The 17,077-nt window shown below is 40.7% G+C and overlaps 1 protein-coding gene across 1 annotated transcript; it reads right to left on the bottom strand.

Moving 5' to 3' along the window:
- Window positions 1-336: 336 nt before the first annotated feature.
- Window positions 337-15,308, bottom strand: LOC135532982 (gastrula zinc finger protein XlCGF26.1-like). The gene is made up of 3 exons (XM_064960394.1): window positions 15,238-15,308; window positions 9,747-9,989; window positions 337-4,118 (listed from the first exon to the last, which is right to left on the bottom strand). Exons 2-3 carry the CDS (start codon window positions 9,847-9,849, stop codon window positions 2,347-2,349), a joined length of 1,875 nt encoding a protein of 624 aa, XP_064816466.1. The 5' UTR covers window positions 9,850-9,989; window positions 15,238-15,308; the 3' UTR covers window positions 337-2,346.
- Between the last annotated feature and the right edge of the window lie 1,769 nt (window positions 15,309-17,077).

Genomic DNA, 17,077 nt, shown 5'->3' with positions numbered 1-17,077 from the left:
TGGTGACATCACAGGGTCCGAGAGTACTCCTGACTGTCACCATACAAAAACACTCCAGGCACTCAGCCCAAAATAACCATTCATACTGTCAGATCTAATATGAAGAACTGAATACAACCATAAGAACCATTCATACAGTCAGATCTAATATGAACTGAATACAACCAAAAGATACATTCATACAGTCAGATCTAATATGAAGAGCTGAATACAACCATAAGAACCATTCATACTGTCAGATCTAATATGAAGAACTGAATACAACCATAAGAACCATTCATACTGTCAGATCTAATATGAAGAACTGAATACTAAAGAGAAGAAGAGGTTGACCAGTACATATTCATGTAACTTTATTTTTCATTGGCAGATCAATGAAGTTTGCTTCAATGCAGTTATCCAAACACATTCTTGATCAGTAACTAAAATAACTCATCTAGTTTTAAAGACAATTAATAAACACATGTATTAATTTCATAAACTGTATATCATTAAATAAAGTTGTAAAAGAATACCCCCAAACTAGTGGTGAAAAGTGATCATCTCTATCTGATACATGTTAGGGGCGGAAGGTAGCCTAGTGGTGAGAGCATTGGGGCAGTAACCAAAAGGTTGCAAGCCCGAATCCCCGAGCTGACATGGTAAATCTGTTGTTCTGCCTCTGAACAAGGCAGTTAACCCACTGTTCCTAGGCCATCATTGTTAATAAGAATTTGTTCTTAACTGACTTGCCTAATTAAATAAAGGTTCAATAAAAAAAGTGTCCACTAGCTCCTTCCCACAGAATACTGCAGAGGGACAACTTGGTCTCAGAGCAAAACGTATTATGTATTACAAAAACATCCGTGCCACTCCATTTAGTATGTTAGGTTATATTACATTGGCCTACCAATAAAAACTTAACTAAAATATAAACTAAACATGTAAAGTGTTGGTTTCATGAGCTGAAATAAAACATTCCAGCAATGTTCCATGTGCAGAAAAAGCTCATTTCTCTCAAATGTTGTGCACAACTTTGTTTATATCCCTGTTAGTGAGCATTTCAGCCTTGGTCAAGATAATCAATCCACCTGACAGGTGTGGCATATCAAGATGCTGATAAAACAGCATTATCATTACACAGGTGCACCTTGTGCTGGGGGACAATAAATGGCCACACAACATAATGTCGCAGATGTCTCAAGTTTAGGGAATATGCAATTGTCATGATGACTGCAGGAACGTCCACCATAGCCAGATAACTCAATATTTATATCTCTACCATAAGCAACCTCGAACATCCTTTTGGAGAATTTGGCAGTACATCCAACCGGCCTCACAACTGCAGATCACATGTAACCACGGCAGCCCAGGACCTCTTCACCTGCAGGATTGTCTGAGGGGGGCTGAGTAGTATTTCTGTCTGTAATAAAAACCTTTTATGGGGAAAAACTCATGCTGGTTGGCTGGGCCTGGCTCCCAAGTGGGCCTATGCCCTCCCAAGTCACACCCATGGCTGAGCCCCTGCCCAGTCATGTGAAATCCATAGATTAGAGCCTGATTTATTATTTCCTTACACAACTGTAAATATTTGAAATGGTTGTATTTAGATTGTTGTTTAGTATAATACGACTTGTAGGATGTATCGTATGTTACGATTTACAATTGGTATGTTATTTTACGCATTGCTATTCATACAACATGTTACGAACTTGTAATATGTATGGTATGTTACGAATTCCAATTTGTTGTTGCTGACGTTAGCTTGGTTAGGGGTGAGGGGTTTAAGATTGAGTTAAATGGGTTTAGGAGAAAGGGTAGCTAACATGCTAAGTAATAGCTAAAAAGTAGTAAGTAGTTGCCAAGTTGGTAATTAGCTAAAATGCTAAAGTCCTCTATGATGAGATTCAAACACAACCTTTGGCATGACGTTTGTTGTTGCGAACGTTAGCTAGGTTAGGGTGAGGGGCGTAAGGTAGAGTTAAATGGGTTTAGGGAAAGGTTAGCTAACATGCTAAGTAGTTGCATGCTAAGCTAACATGCTAACATAGATAAAAAGTAGTAAGTTGTTGCAAAGTTGCTTAATTAGCTAAAATGCTAAAGTACTCCTTGATGAGATTCAAACACACAGCCTTTGGCTAGACATTTAACTTACACGCCCAACCCTCCACAGAGCAGGAGTAAGGCTTCTCCCCTGTGTGAATACATTGGTGTGTTAAGTTGCTATGGTGAGAGAAACTCACCCAGATGTCAGAACAGATGTAAGCATGCTTCTCTCATGAGTGTGTTCTCTGATGAACTTTTAGCTCAGTTGCAGTTTTGAAGCATTTTACACAGGCAGAGCAGAGCACGTATATGTTGGTGTTTTTAAGGGATCCAGGCAGAGCAGGAGTATGGCTTCTCTCCATGTATATGTTGATGTTTTTTTAACGTATCCAGTCGAGAGAAACTCACCCCACAGTCAGAACAGGAGTAAGGCTTTTCTCCTGTATGTGTTCTCTGGTGAACTTTTAGATGAGTTGATGTTTTGAAGCACTTTCCACAGTCAGAACAGACATAAGGCTTCTCTCCTGTGTGTGTTCTCTGATGAACTTTTAGCTCATTTGATGTTTTGAAGCACTTTCCACAGTCAGAACAGACGTAAGGCTTCTCTCCTGTGTGCGTTCTCTGATGAACTTTTAGATGAGTTGGTTTTGAGAAGCCTTTTCCACAGTCAGAGCAGACGTAAGACGTCTCTCCTGTGTGTGTTCTCTGATGAACCTTAAGCTCAGTTGATGTTTTGAAGCATTTTACACAATCAGAGCAGACGTAAGGCTGCTCTCCTGTGTGTGTTCTCTGATGAACTTTTAGCTCATTTGTTGTTTTAAAACATTTTCCACAGTCAGAGCAGGAGTATGGCTTCTCCCTTGTATGTATTCGTCCATGTGATTTTAAGTGGGAAAGTTGAGAGAAACTAGTCCCACAGTCAGAGCAGATGTAAGGCTTCTCTCCTGTGTGTGTTCTCTGATGTACTTTTAGCTCCTTTAATGTTTTAAAACATTTTCCACAGTCAGAGCAGGAGTATGGCTTCTCCCCTGTATGTATACGTTCATGTGATTTGAAGTGGTAAAGTTTAGAGAAACTAGTTCCACAGTCAGGGCAGGAATAAGGCTTCACTCCTGTGTGTGTTCTCTGGTGAACATTTAGCTCAGTTGATGTTTTAAAACATTTTCCACAGTCAGAGCAGGAGTATGGCTTCTCTCCTGTGTGTGTTCTCTGGTGAACTTTTAGCTCAGTTGATGTTTTGAAATATTTTACACAGTCAGAGCAGGAGTAAGGCTTCTCTCCTGTATGTATACGTTCATGTGATTTTAAGTTGGAAAGTTGAGAGAAACTAATTCCACAGTCAGTGCAGAAGAAAGGCTTCTCTCCTGTGTGTGTTCTTTGATGAACTTTTAGATCACTTGATGTTGTGAAGCATTTTCCACAGTCAGAGCACACGTAAGGCTTCTCTCCTGTGTGTGTTCTCTGGTGAACTTTTAGCTCATTTAATGTTTTAAAACATTTTTCACAGTCAGAGCAGGGGTATGGCTTCTCCCCTGTATGTATAAGTTTGTGTCTTTTTAAGTGGAAAACTCGAGAGAAACTAGTTCCACAGTCAGGGCAGAAGAAAGGCTTCTCACCTGTGTGTGTTCTCTGATGGACTTTTAGCTCATTTAATGTTTTAAAACATTTTCCACAGTCAGAGCAGGAGTATGGCTTCTCCCCTGTATGTATAAGTTTGTGTCTTTTTAAGTGGGAAACTCGAGAGAAACTAGTTCCACAGTCAGGGCAGAAGAAATGCTTCTCTCCTGTGTGAGAATTCTGTTGAACTTTTAGCTGAGTTGATGTTTTAAAACGTTTTCCAAAGTCAGAGCAGTAATACGGCTTCTCTCCTGTGTGTGTGCTCTGATGAAGTTTTAGCACTGTTGATGTTTTGAAGCATTTTCCACAGCCAGAGCAGGAGTAAGGCTTCTCTCCTGTGTGTATTTCTAGGTGTATTTGTAGCTTTGATAGAAATGGGAAAATCTCTTCACAATGTGGGCAGTGATGAGACCTCTTAGCTCTGTCATCTTCCTGCTGTTGCTCTCTGGATGTAGAGAATGTCTCAACATGGTATCCTGTGTGAAAATCAGAAGAACCAGTCAGTTGGTGTGATATACATGTCAATCAAATGTATTTTATGAAGCCCTTTTTACATCAGAAGATGTCACAAAGTGCTTAACAGAAACCCAGCCTAAAATCCCCAAAGAGCAAGCAATGCAGATGTAGAAGCACAGTGGCCACAAAAAACTCCCTAGAAAGCAGGAACCTAGGAAGAAGCTTAGAGATGAACCAGGCTCAGAGCGGTGACCAGTCCTCTTCTGGCCATACCGGGTGACAGGTAACCTAGTAGTTAAAGCAACCGAAAGATTGCAAGATCGAATCCCCGAGCTGAGAAGGTAAAAATCTGTCGTTCTGCCCCTGAACAAGGCAGTTAACCCACTGTTCCTAGGCCGTCATTGAAAATAAGAATTTGTTCTTAACTGACTTGCCTTGTTAACCTGTTTGAGCGCATGTCCAAACGCTAGCCGGACATCTACAACAACATCCGGTGAAATTGCAGAGCGCGAAATTCAGAATACAAAAATCGTAATATTAACTTCTTGAGTGTAGGGGGCAGTATTTTCATGTCTGACTAAAAAACGTACCCATTTGAAACTGCCTATTTCTCAGGCCCAGAATACTTTTCAAAATACTTTTTCAACCAGCACAGGCGTCACAAAATCACAGACAGCAATTAAATAAATCACTTACCTTTGAAGATCTTCCTCTGTTTGCAATCCATTGGAAAAAAAACGGTGACCTCAAAAAATAAAAATTCCGGATGGATTTTACTCAAGGTTTTCGCCTGTCATATCAGTTCTGTTATACCCACAGACATTATTTTAACAGTTTTAGAAACTTCAGAGTGTTTTCTATCCAATCCTATCAAGTATGTGCATATCCTAGCTTCTGGGCACTTTACCGGCAGTTTACTTTGGGCACGTCAGTCATCCAAAATTCCGGACAATAACAGGTATGATAAGGACATAAAATAAAGGTTTAAAAAAATCAAATAAATACACTGCCATTGGTGGTGAAATAAATGAATAAATGTTAAAGTTTGGGGTCCCTTACAAATGTCCTTGTTTTTGAAAGAAAAGCGCATTTTTTTGTCCATTCAAATAATGTCAAACTGATCAGTATATACATTGTTAATTTTGTAAATGACTATTGTAGCTGGAAACAGCTGAAGATCTCATACAATGCAGTGTAATACTCCCTTCACAGAACAGCGCAAACTGTCTCTATCCAGAATAGTGTCTAGAAGGCCAGCATCCCGGAGTCGCCTCTTCACTGTTGACGTTGAGACTGGTGTTTTGCGGGTACTATTTAATGAAGCTGCCAGTTGAGGACTTGTGAGACGTCTGTTTCTCGAATGAAACACTCTAAAAATACTTGTCCTCTTGCCCAGTTGTGCACCGGGGCCTCCCACTCCCCTTTCTATTCGAGTTAGAGACAGTGTGCGCTGTTCTGTGAAGGGAGTAGTACATAGTGTTGTACGAGATCTTCAGTTTCTTGGCAATTTCTCACATTGAATAGCCTTCATTTCTCAGAACAAGAATAGACTGATGAGTTTCAGAAGAAAGGTCTTTGTTTCTGGCCATTTTGAGCCTGTAATCTAACCGACAAATGACCCAGATACTAAACTAGTCTAAAGAAGGACCGTTTTATTGCTTCTTTAATCAGCACCACAGTCTTCAGCTGTGCTAACATAATTGCAAAAGGGTTTTGTAATGATGAATTAGCCTTTTAAAATGATAAACTTGGATTAGCTAACACAACGTTCCATTGGATCACAGGAGTGATGGTTGCTGATAATGGGCCTCTGTACACATATTTAGATATTCCATTTTAAAAAATCATCCGTTTCCAGCTACAATAGTCATTTACAACATTAAAAATGTCTACACTGTATTAATGGTCAATTTGATGTTATTTTAATGGACCATAAAAGCATCCATCGCTAGTTCGGTGCAGCAGACTGCAGGGGTGTAGTGCTGCAAGAGCGATGAGCCGCCACATAGGCGTTTGTTTAGTAGAGTTAGATCAATGTCTTGGACGATCACCTAATGATTAACTAGGCAAGTCAGTTAAGAACAAGTCTTATTTACAATGACGGCCTTCCGGGTAACAGTGGGTTAACTGCCTGTTCAGGGGCAGAACAACAGTACCTTGTCAGCTCAGGGGCTTGAACTTGCAACTTTCTGGTTACTAGTCCAACGCTCTAAACACTAGGCTACCCTGCCGCCCCAGCTATACCATCCTCCACTCAACATCACAAGGGTGATAGTAGAATTTGTGTGTTTAAAGTAATGACTAAGATATTTCACCCTGAAACTGTATCACTGTGTGTGAAATCCATTAGACACATAAGACTATAAGTTGATAATGTGTGTAGCGTAGGCAGGATAGTATTACAACATTGTGTTCCTTACAGGACATTCTGTCCCCACCCGGAGTGGAGAAACTGTTAGGCTTGCAGAAAATCATGAAACATGTTGCAGAATATGATAAACAATGTAAGTGTACAGTGGAACAATACAGCCATCCTAAAGCAGGGTGAGGTTCTCGACTGATGTGTGTATAAAAGATGGGCTCTGAACTTGAGAGGGCAGAGCTCTCTGAATAAAGAACTGATCATTTGTATGCTGGGGCTCTGTTTATTAAAACGTAGAGCCTTACAACCTCTAGGATACAGATGGAGTTATAAAATAGTTCAGGTAGAACATTGGGATAGAAATTCTCGTGACAAAGGGGGTTAGTAACTACACAGACTCATTTCATAGAACTTCAAAACACTGGCAGTTTGTCTACTCCACTTCTTTAGTCTACACTCTGATCACTCCAGATAACCCAGTGAATAAAACAAATGCTGGCAATACTGTTGTCATCCATACAAGTCTTAGCAGCATGAAATAACGTTTACAATGCATTCAAAAAGTATTCAGACCCCTTGACTTTTTCCACATTTTGTTACATTAGTCTTATTCTAAAATTGATTCGATTGTTTTTTCCCCCTCATCAATCTACACACAATACCCCATTATGACATCACAATACCCCATTATGACAAAGCAAAAACAGGTTTTTAGAAATAACTGAAATATTACATTTACATAAGTATTCAGACCCTTCAGACAATAGTTAGTTGAAGCACCTTTGGCAGCGTTTACAGCCTTGAGTCTTGTTAGGTATGAAGCTACAAGCTTGGCACATGAGTTTCTCCCATTCTTCTCTGCAGATCCTCTCAAGCTCTGCCAGGTTGGATGGGGAGCATCTCTGCAAATCTATTTTCAGGTCTCTCCAGAGATGTTTGATCGGGTTCCGGTCCACGCTCTGGCTGGGCCACTCAATGGCATTCAGAAACTTGTACCGAAGCCACTCCCACATTGTCTTGGCTGTGTGCTTAGGGTCATTGTCCTGTTGGAAGGTAAACCTTCACCCCAGTCTGAGGTCCCGAGCGCTTTCAAGTAGGTTTTCATCAAGGATCTCTCTATACTTTGCTACGTTAATCTTTCCCTTGATCCTGACTAGTCACCCAGTCCCTACCACTGAAAAACATCCCCACAGCATGCTGCTGCCACCAACATGCTTCACCGTAGGGATGGTGCCAGGTTTGCTCCAGACATGCTGCAGAGATGGTTGTCCTTCTGGAAGGCTCTCATTTCCACAGAGGAACTCTGGAGCTCTGTCAGAGTGACCATCGGGTTCTTGGCCACCTGCCCGAACAAGGCCCTTCTCCCTCGATTGCTCAGTTTGGCCGGGTGGACAGCTCTAGGAAGAGTCTTGGTGGTTCCAAACTTCTTCCATTGAAGAATGATGGAGGCCTCTGTGTTCTTGGGGACCTTTAATGCAGCAGAAATGTTTTGGTACCGGTCCCCAGATCTGTGCTGACACAATCCTGTCTCGGAGCTCTACAGACAAATCCTTCAACCTCATGGCTTGGTTTTTACTCTGACATGCACTGTCAACTGTTGGACCTTATATAGACAGGTGTGTGCCTGTCCAAATCATGTCCAATCAATTGAATTTACCACAGGTGGACTCCAATCAAGTTGTAGAAACATCTCCAGGATCATCTCATAGCAAAGGGTCTGAAAACTTAAACATAGATAAGCAATTATAATTTTCTTTGACATTTGCAAGAATTACTAAAAATCCTGTTTTGGCTTTGTCATTATGGGGTATTGTGATGTCATAATGGGGTATTGTGTGTAGATTGACAAGGAAAAACATGTAATCAATTTTAGAATAATGCTGTAAACGTACCAAAATGGGAAGGGGTCTGACAGTGCCTTGACTTTTTCCACATTTTGTTATGTTACAGCCTTATTCTAAAATGTAATTAAAAAATTATTCAGCAATCTACACACCCCCATAATGACAAAGCTAAAACAGGTTTAGAAATTTTTGCAAATTTATAAAAAATAATTTAAAAAGAAAAGAAAAACAAGACACTCAAAATTGAGTTCAGATGCATCCTGTTTCATTGATCATCCTTGAGATGTTTCTACAACTTGATATATAAAACATTAAATATACACTACTGTTCTATACTAAAAATGTCCTTGTCTTGAAAGAACAGCACATTTTGTGTCCATTAAAATAACATCAAATTGATCAGAAATACAGTGAAGACATTGTTATTGTTGTAAATTACTATTGTAGCTGGAAATGGCAGATATTTTATGGAATATCTACATAGGAGTACAGAGGCCCATTATCAGCAACCATCACTCCTGTGATCCAATGGCATGTTGTGTTAGCTAATCCAAGTTTATCATTAGAAAACCCTTCTGAATTTATGTTAGCACAGCTGAAAACTGTGGTGCTCATTAAAGAAGCAATAAAACTGGCCTTTGCAACTCTGCCTAGAAGGCCAGCATCCCGGAGTCGCCTCTTCACTGTTGACGTTGAGACTGGTGTTAAGTGACCCCAAACATTAGAATTGAGCTCAGGTGCATCCTGTTTCCATTGATCATCATTGAGATGTTTCTACAACTTTATACAAACAATGGTGTTTGTTTAGTAAAGTTAGATCAATGTCTTGGACGATCACCTAATGATTAATTAGTAGTCAACATAACCAAATATTATAGCATAACATTACTGTTACAACAAATACAACACCTAATTTCTTAGGAGATTTTAGGATGGTTTACTGAATCGTCCCAAACTCAACAGCGTGCCATTAGGAAGGATGTGCTTTGATTAAAACAAAATACAGGAAGTCTATATAATTTAACACCATCTGCTCTAATTTGCTCACCAAACAGTAATTCAAGAAGATTTGCATGAAATGCATATTCCCATGAAACTGATTGAGATCAAACGATTGGCATGCAGACGCAGCTTGGTCATTTCACTGGTTAAACGTGAAGAATTATCATTCAATATTGACAGTGATGATGCCATGGCCTATTTTGAAATGAGGTATGCCTAACTTAGTGATTGAGGGTATTAAACATTTTCAAAGTTCTTGAGACATTGCGTGGGCATAGGCAGGCGATACAAGTTTTCTTTAAATTTGCTTCGTTGTGGAGTCTTGAGTTGTTCAGGGATGTGTGATGTCAGAATTACAGAATTCAACCAAGCAATAGACTGGTCATAACTTATAGAGGTCTAATATATGAAGATAACTTATAGATAGAACCAGCTCTTACCATGACGAACAGTTGTCCTAATCTTCTCCTCCTCTTCTTCATCTTTAATGTTGACATTCAGCTCCAGTGTTTGACTGCAGTCTTCCAGCTTCACTGATGCCATCTCTGGATCCTGCAGTGCAAACTGGGCTCCACTGTCACAATCAGGACCCAGTCGGTTTCTACTCAGTGTGGAAGGAGAGTGGCAGGCTGGGATTGTCCTCACTGTTGATGTTAACGGCCTCAGACTTAATCTGAGTTGGCCTGTAGTAATAAAGACAAACGGACACAAAAGTTTTTTTCTTGACAGTTCTGGCACTTTATTCTGTAAAATGATTTATATTTTTTCTTGTTCAATTATCTCATTTCAGTAGATCAGGTAGCTAATCCTTGACAAAATATTCATTACCATTAGACAACGTACACATTATAAATTGCACAACATAAATGCACTTAATCTATAGTAGATTTCTAAATTCACATACAGTGCCTTGCGAAAGTATTCGGCCCCCTTGAACTTTGTGACCTTTTGCCACATTTCAGGCTTCAAACATAAAGATATAAAACTGTATTTTTTTGTGAAGAATCAACAACAAGTGGGACACAATCATGAAGTGGAACGACATTTATTGGATATTTCAAACTTTTTTAACAAATCAAAAACTGAAAAATTGGGCGTGCAAAATTATTCAGCCCCTTTACTTTCAGTGCAGCAAACTCTCTCCAGAAGTTCAGTGAGGATCTCTGAATGATCCAATGTTGACCTAAATGACTAATGATAATAAATACAATCCACCTGTGTGTAATCAAGTCTCTGTATAAATGCACCTGCACTGTGATAGACTCAGAGGTCCGTTAAAACCTCTTGAAACTCCCCATCCCGGATCCGGGATTGTGACTAAGCCTCAGGCTCATTAGCATAACGCAACGTTAACGATTTCTGAAAATCGCTGCACTGTGATAGTCTCAGAGGTCCGTTAAAAGCGCAGAGAGCATCATGAAGAACAAGGAACACACCAGGCAGGTCCGAGATACTGTTGTGAAGAAGTTTAAAGCCGGATATGGATACAAAAAGATTTCCCAAGCTTTAAACATCCCAAGGAGCACTGTGCAAGCGATAATATTGAAATGGAAGGAGTATCAGACCACTGCAAATCGACCAAGACCTGGCCGTCCCTCTAAACTTTCAGCTCATACAAGAAGAAGACTGATCAGAGATGCAGCCAAGAGGCCCATGATCACTCTGGATGAACTGCAGAGATCTACAGCTGAGGTGGGAGACTCTGTCCATAGGACAACAATCAGTCGTATATTGCACAAATCTGGCCTTTATGGAAGAGTGGCAAGAAGAAAGCCATTTCTTAAAGATATCCATAAAAAGTGTCATTTAAAAGTTTGCCACAAGCCACACCAAACATGTGGAAGAAGGTGCTCTGGTCAGATGAAACCAAAATTGAACTTTTTGGCAACAATGCAAAACGTTATGTTTGGCGTGAAAGCAACACAGCTCATCACCCTGAACACACCATCTCCACTGTCAAACATGGTGGTGGCAGCATCATGGTTTGGGCCTGCTTTTCTTCAGCAGGGACAGGGAAGATGGTTAAAATTGATGGGAAGATGGATGGAGCCAAATACAGGACCATTCTGGAAGAACCTGATGGAGTCTGCAAAAGACCTGAGACTGGGACGGAGATTTGTCTTCCAACAAGACAATGATCCAAAACATAAAGCAAAATCTACAATGGAATGGTTCAAAAATAAACATATCCAGGTGTTAGAATGGCCAAGTCAAAGTCCAGACCTGAATCCAATCGAGAATCTGTGGAAAGAACTGAAAACTGCTGTTCACAAATGCTCTCCATCCAACCTCACTGAGCTCGAGCTGTTTTGCAAGGAGGAATGGGAAAAAAATTCAGTCTCTCGATGTGCAAAACTGATAGAGACATACCCCAAGCAACTTACAGCTGTAATCGCAGCAAAAGGTGGCGCTACAAAGTATTAACTTAAGGGGGCTGAATAATTTTGCACGCCCAATTTTTCAGTTTTTGATTTGTTAAAAAAGTTTGAAATATCCAATAAATGTCGTTCCACTTCATGATTGTGTCCCACTTGTTGTTGATTCTTCACAAAAAATACAGTTTTATATCTTTATGTTTGAAGCCTGAAATGTGGCAAAAGGTCGCAAAGTTCAAGGGGGCCGAATACTTTCGCAAGGCACTGTAAATGCATAAATGACTCAAAAACCACCATTGAGTACAAGATTGCAGTATGTTTCAGGCAGCACTATGTACTATTTTCCTGAATAACCTTGTCTTCCTGTATTATTTCACTCACAAAAACCAATTGTATTTCCCATTCACACCATATTAAGAATTATCAGGGGTCGTACAGTGGCAAGTCAAATTCAAGGACTTTTCAGGCACTAATATTTATTTACTTTAAGCCCCTTGTGCAAACCCTGAATTATAGATAAATATAGAAACTGTATGTGTCTGAATAGTAGTACACATGTAAAAAACTGGCAATATTTACATTCAGCTTCAAAACTGTAGTGCAACTGAAATGTTCTCTCTCTGATGATGCACTACCTGCACTGAAGTCCGTTGATGCAGACCTCCTATGGTATCATGGAGGTCCACAAACAAACCTTTAAGGTCCATGTCTGTCTAATTCAGTACTAAGAAAATAAAACAAGAAATCCCTATTAACTTCTACCACACCCTCCCCTTCCCCAAAACCCTCCCACACCCCCCAATAAACTATATCAATAGATCCCTTTCTATGTTTGCAAACATTGGGGTCGATATCATGCTGAGACAATCCACCCTTAGGTTATCCAGCTTATCAAAAACCATACCTACAGTAACATCTGTTACCCCCAACAACTCTGCTGCAGTTTACAAGATAACTTTCAGCCTGGTATTTCTGCTTTACACAATCCAAGTTGTTGATAACCTTACCAATGAAAGCTATGAAGTACATATTATTCAATATTAAAGTATCCTTTGTCACAGTGCATTTATGGTTGCAAGATTTCTGAACAGGCCTCGAAACCATGTCAGGACTAGTAGAAAGACCAGTTCTGACAGGAGGTCCTCTTACTACGGGACCAGCCATGGAAGCTCCATCAGTCTGACAGTAGGTCCTCTTACTACGGGACCAACCATGGAAGCTCCATCAGTCTGACAGTAGGTCCTCTTACTACAGGACCAGCCATGGAAGCTCCATCAGTCTGACAGTAGGTCCTCTTACTACAGGACCAATCATGGAAGTTCCATTAGTCGGCACTGTAGTTCCACCAGTCTGTCTTACAGCCTCTGCATATGATTCATCAAGACAGATTCTATATATCTGAGCATCTCTCTGCACCTGGCATCCACCAAATGCTGCTCTTTGTCCTCCACACAATTGCAACACTTAACAGTCACATTGGTCCAACATTCACTGTAATCATGTTCCCCACCACACTTGGCACATCTTTTCACTCAACAGCTACATGTCCCATTCTTTGGCATTTAAAAACACTGTGATGATTGACCGTTGCTGCTCCAGTTTCAACTGTTCTGCCTGCTGTCATAGAACCCTGACCTGTTCACTGGACGTGCTACCTGTCCCAAATCTGCTGTTTTCAACTCTCTAGAGACAGCAGGAGCGGTAGAGAAACTCTCAATGATCGGCTATGAAAAGCCAACTGACATTTACTCCTGGGGGCTGACCTGTTGCACCTTCGACAACCACTGTGATTATTATTTGACCCTGCTGGTCATCTATGAACATTAGAACATCTTGGCGATGTTCTGTTATAATCTCCACCCGGCACAGTCAGAAGAGGACTGGCCACTGCTCATAGCCTGGTTCCTCTCAAGGTTTCTTCCTAGGTTCTGACCTTCTAGGGAGTTTTTCCTAGCCACTGTGCTTCTACACCTGCATTGCTTTATGCAGGGTTTCTGTACAGCACTTTGTGACATCAGCTGATGTAAGAAGGGCTTTATAAATACATTTGATTGGTTGATTGATGAGACTGGGTCAAATTCTCTGACATTGAAGCTAAGGAATCATTTTCTGTACTTTTCCAGACAAAACCTTTTCAAACCTCAACAGCACTGATAAGCTTTCACTTCTTTAAATCTCTTTCCTACTGATCAACCTTTAGGCTTCAACCACTCTGTTTCCCTTCACATGTTCTTTAACAATATCATCCATGGACATAGATATTGGGACCTCAGAGATTATTACTCCCTTCAATGTAGCATCAGCTCCAAGGTCATGGCTTCTGAGCTTCGTCCCATTATGATTTTCCAATTGAAGAATCTTCCCTTGCTGAACCTGACCAGCACAAGATATTAACAATCTACCACTTGTTTTTTATTTCACCTTTATTTAACCAGGTTGGCTAGTTGAGAACAAGTTCTAATTTACACAGATGAAGCCCAGTTTAACTTCACCTCTCTTTTTATAGCTTTGGTTAATCAGGGTGTAAACGAGGCCCTGTGGTCTCCTCAAACACCATCCCAATGTTCCACTGTGACACATTATTACTCCAGCTCCCTACCAGGGGCCTCTAGAGTTACTATACTACACGCCCCATTGCTTCCAGTATCACCAGTATCTGTTCTTCCTATGTCTTCCCACTACAGAACATTCACATACTAGGCCCTCATCCTCCCGCTCCATATCATCAGAACTGTCCCCCACATTGATTGCATTCCAGCACAGCTATTGCTTCTCAAACTCTTTATTTCCAATGTTTTAGGAGTATCAAACTCATGCCATTGATGGCCGAGCCTTCCAGGTTTTCGTTTTTTCATTTAAATTTAAACCTAGACAATCAGATGAGGGGAGTTCCTTTCTAATTAGTGACCTTAATTCATTAATCAAGTACAAGGGTGGAGCGAAAACCCGCAGACACTTGGTTCTCCATGGAATGATTTTTACAAGTGCTCCGATTCATCCGCATTAATCGACGCCATTCCATGCAGTTGGCCTCTCTCTCCAAATGGTGAAGGATAACTTCAGTTTGCTTCCCTCTATTTTGACACTCCATCACACAGCCTCATGTCGCTATTTCACCACGAGCAAAGTCCTCGAAAGACGACCGAAACCGTTGAAGCCGCCACTTGACCAGTCTCTTCCAAACCATCCCGATCTCGCGAGCTTACATGAACGAAACAGTGTATGTAAACTCGCGAGATTAGGATGGTTCGGACGTGGCTATTTACCAGCTCATAAAGAACATTTTACACAAAACCAAGAACATGTAAAAACGAACTCGAATAAGTGGAATCTTTATGAAATGACTTTGATGAAATTATGTACATACACTCAGATAAACCCAATGTCTATCTATGTGACTTGTAAAATCGTTTTTAATCACGTTCTTCACTACCTCGGTTTGACCCCAAAACAACACATACAATTAAAACCTTTACAATACGTGATAATACTTTGACGGATTTGTTACCTAATATATTATTTCGACATTAGAAAGTTTAAACGTGCTATTACCTACCTGTAATAATACATTTGAAACGGACACAACCACTATAGACATAACAGCACAGTTCTGTCGTTTTCTACCCGGAACTTCCTGTTCCCAACTACGACAGTGTTCAGCGTCATCTTCTTCTCTGGTATACGTTACATTTACACAAATATAACGTGTCTGCCGCTATCTACTGTACGGTTAGTAAACTGTAAAAAGAAATACATATCCGTTGCGGAAACAACGACATCAAAACTAAATACAATAATAGATCAAATAAAAAACATCGCAATGGAAGGTTTCCTAGTGGTTAGATCGTTGGGCCCGTAACCAAAAGGTTGCTCAATCGAATCCCTGAGGTGATAAGGTAAAAAGCATTTCAGCCTTTGTCAAGATAATCCATCCACCTGACAGGTGTGGCATATCAAAATGCTGATAAAACAGCATTATCGTTACACAGGTGCACCTTGTGCTGGGGGACAATAAAAGGCAATGTTGGCACCAGCTTCCATCTGATGCTAAAGTCCTCCTGGTGAGATTCAAACACGCAACCTTTGGCTAGTCATTTGAGTTACACGCCCACCCTTCCACAGAGCAGTTGTGCTTTGTTGGTGTGTTTTTAAGTTGCTCTGGTGAGAGAAACTCTTCCCACAGTCAGAACAGACTTAAGGCTTCTCCCCTGTATGTATACGTTCATGTGATTTCAAGTGGGAAAGTTGAGAGAAACTAGTTCCACAGTCAGGGCAGAAGAAAGGCTTCTCTCCTGTGTGTGTTCTCTGATGAACTTACAGTTCACTTGATGTTTTAAAACATTTTCCACAGACAGGAGAGAAGCCTTACGTCTGCCCTGTGTGTGTTCTCTGATTAACTTTTAACTCATTTGATGTTGTGAAGCATTTTCCACATTCAAAGCAGGAGTAAGGCTTCTCTCCTGTGTGTATTTTTAGGTAAATTTTAGCTTTGATAGAAATTGGAAAATCTCCTCACAATGTGGGCAGTGGTGAGACCTCTTTGCTCTGTGATCTTCCTGCTGTTGCTCTCTGGATGTAGAGAATGTCTCAACATGGTATCCTGTGTGAACATCAGAAGAACCAGTCAGTTGGTGTGATATACATGTCAGTCAAATGTATTTTATGAAGCCCTTTTTACATCAGTAGTTGTCATAAAGTGCTTAACAGAAACCCAGCCTAAAATCCACAAAGTGCAAGCAATGCAGGTGTAGAAGCACACAGTGGCCACAAAAAACTCCCTAGAAAGCAGGAACCTAGGAAGAAACCTAGAGAGTAACCAGGCACAGAGCGGTGACCTTTTGGCCATACCGGGTGACAGGTAGCCTAGTGGTTAGAGCAACCGGAAGGTTGCAAGATAGAATCCCCGAGCTGACAAGGTAACAATCTGTCATTCTGCCCCTGAACAAGGCAGCTAACCCACTGTTCCTTAGCCGGTTGTTGTCAAATCGATCCGGTTAGCAGAATTTCAGCCAGAAGAACAGTCTAAACTCACATTACATCATTCCACAAATAGTTCCATCTTTACTCATTCATTCTATACAACAACTAGATGTAAGCCTCATAACTGAGACTTTTGTATAAACAGTATTATGGTAATGTGGCTGTATTGTTGCTCATGAGTTTACCAAAATTGTACCAAACGGACCAGTTCGTAGCTCGTTACTTCACCGATCTTTTATACATTCTCCAGAACATGAATGTCGTTTGGTTCTCCAGTTCTGTGAGGTGGAAGAAATTCCTTTGTTCTCTCTATGAAACTCACTCTCTCTCTATACTCTCTGGCCATGAGGCAGGATTCTCCTCCCGGAATTTACGACCTGAGGTCGCAGCAGCCTGAGTGTAGGAGAGACAGAGAG

This window comes from Oncorhynchus masou, unplaced genomic scaffold, assembly GCF_036934945.1.
Source record: "Oncorhynchus masou masou isolate Uvic2021 unplaced genomic scaffold, UVic_Omas_1.1 unplaced_scaffold_2138, whole genome shotgun sequence".
NCBI classification, from domain to species: domain Eukaryota; kingdom Metazoa; phylum Chordata; class Actinopteri; order Salmoniformes; family Salmonidae; genus Oncorhynchus; species Oncorhynchus masou.
This window is presented reverse-complemented; position numbering and strand designations above follow the sequence as displayed.

Excerpts from the sequence above, each read along its gene's own strand:
- LOC135532982 (XM_064960394.1), bottom strand. The coding sequence starts at position 9,849 with ATGGCATCAGTGAAGCTGGAAGACTGCAGTCAAACACTGGAGCTGAAT. Across the intron at positions 4,119-9,746 it reads TAGGACAACTGTTCGTCATG|GATACCATGTTGAGACATTC; the intron begins GTAAGAGCTGGT and ends ATTTTCACACAG.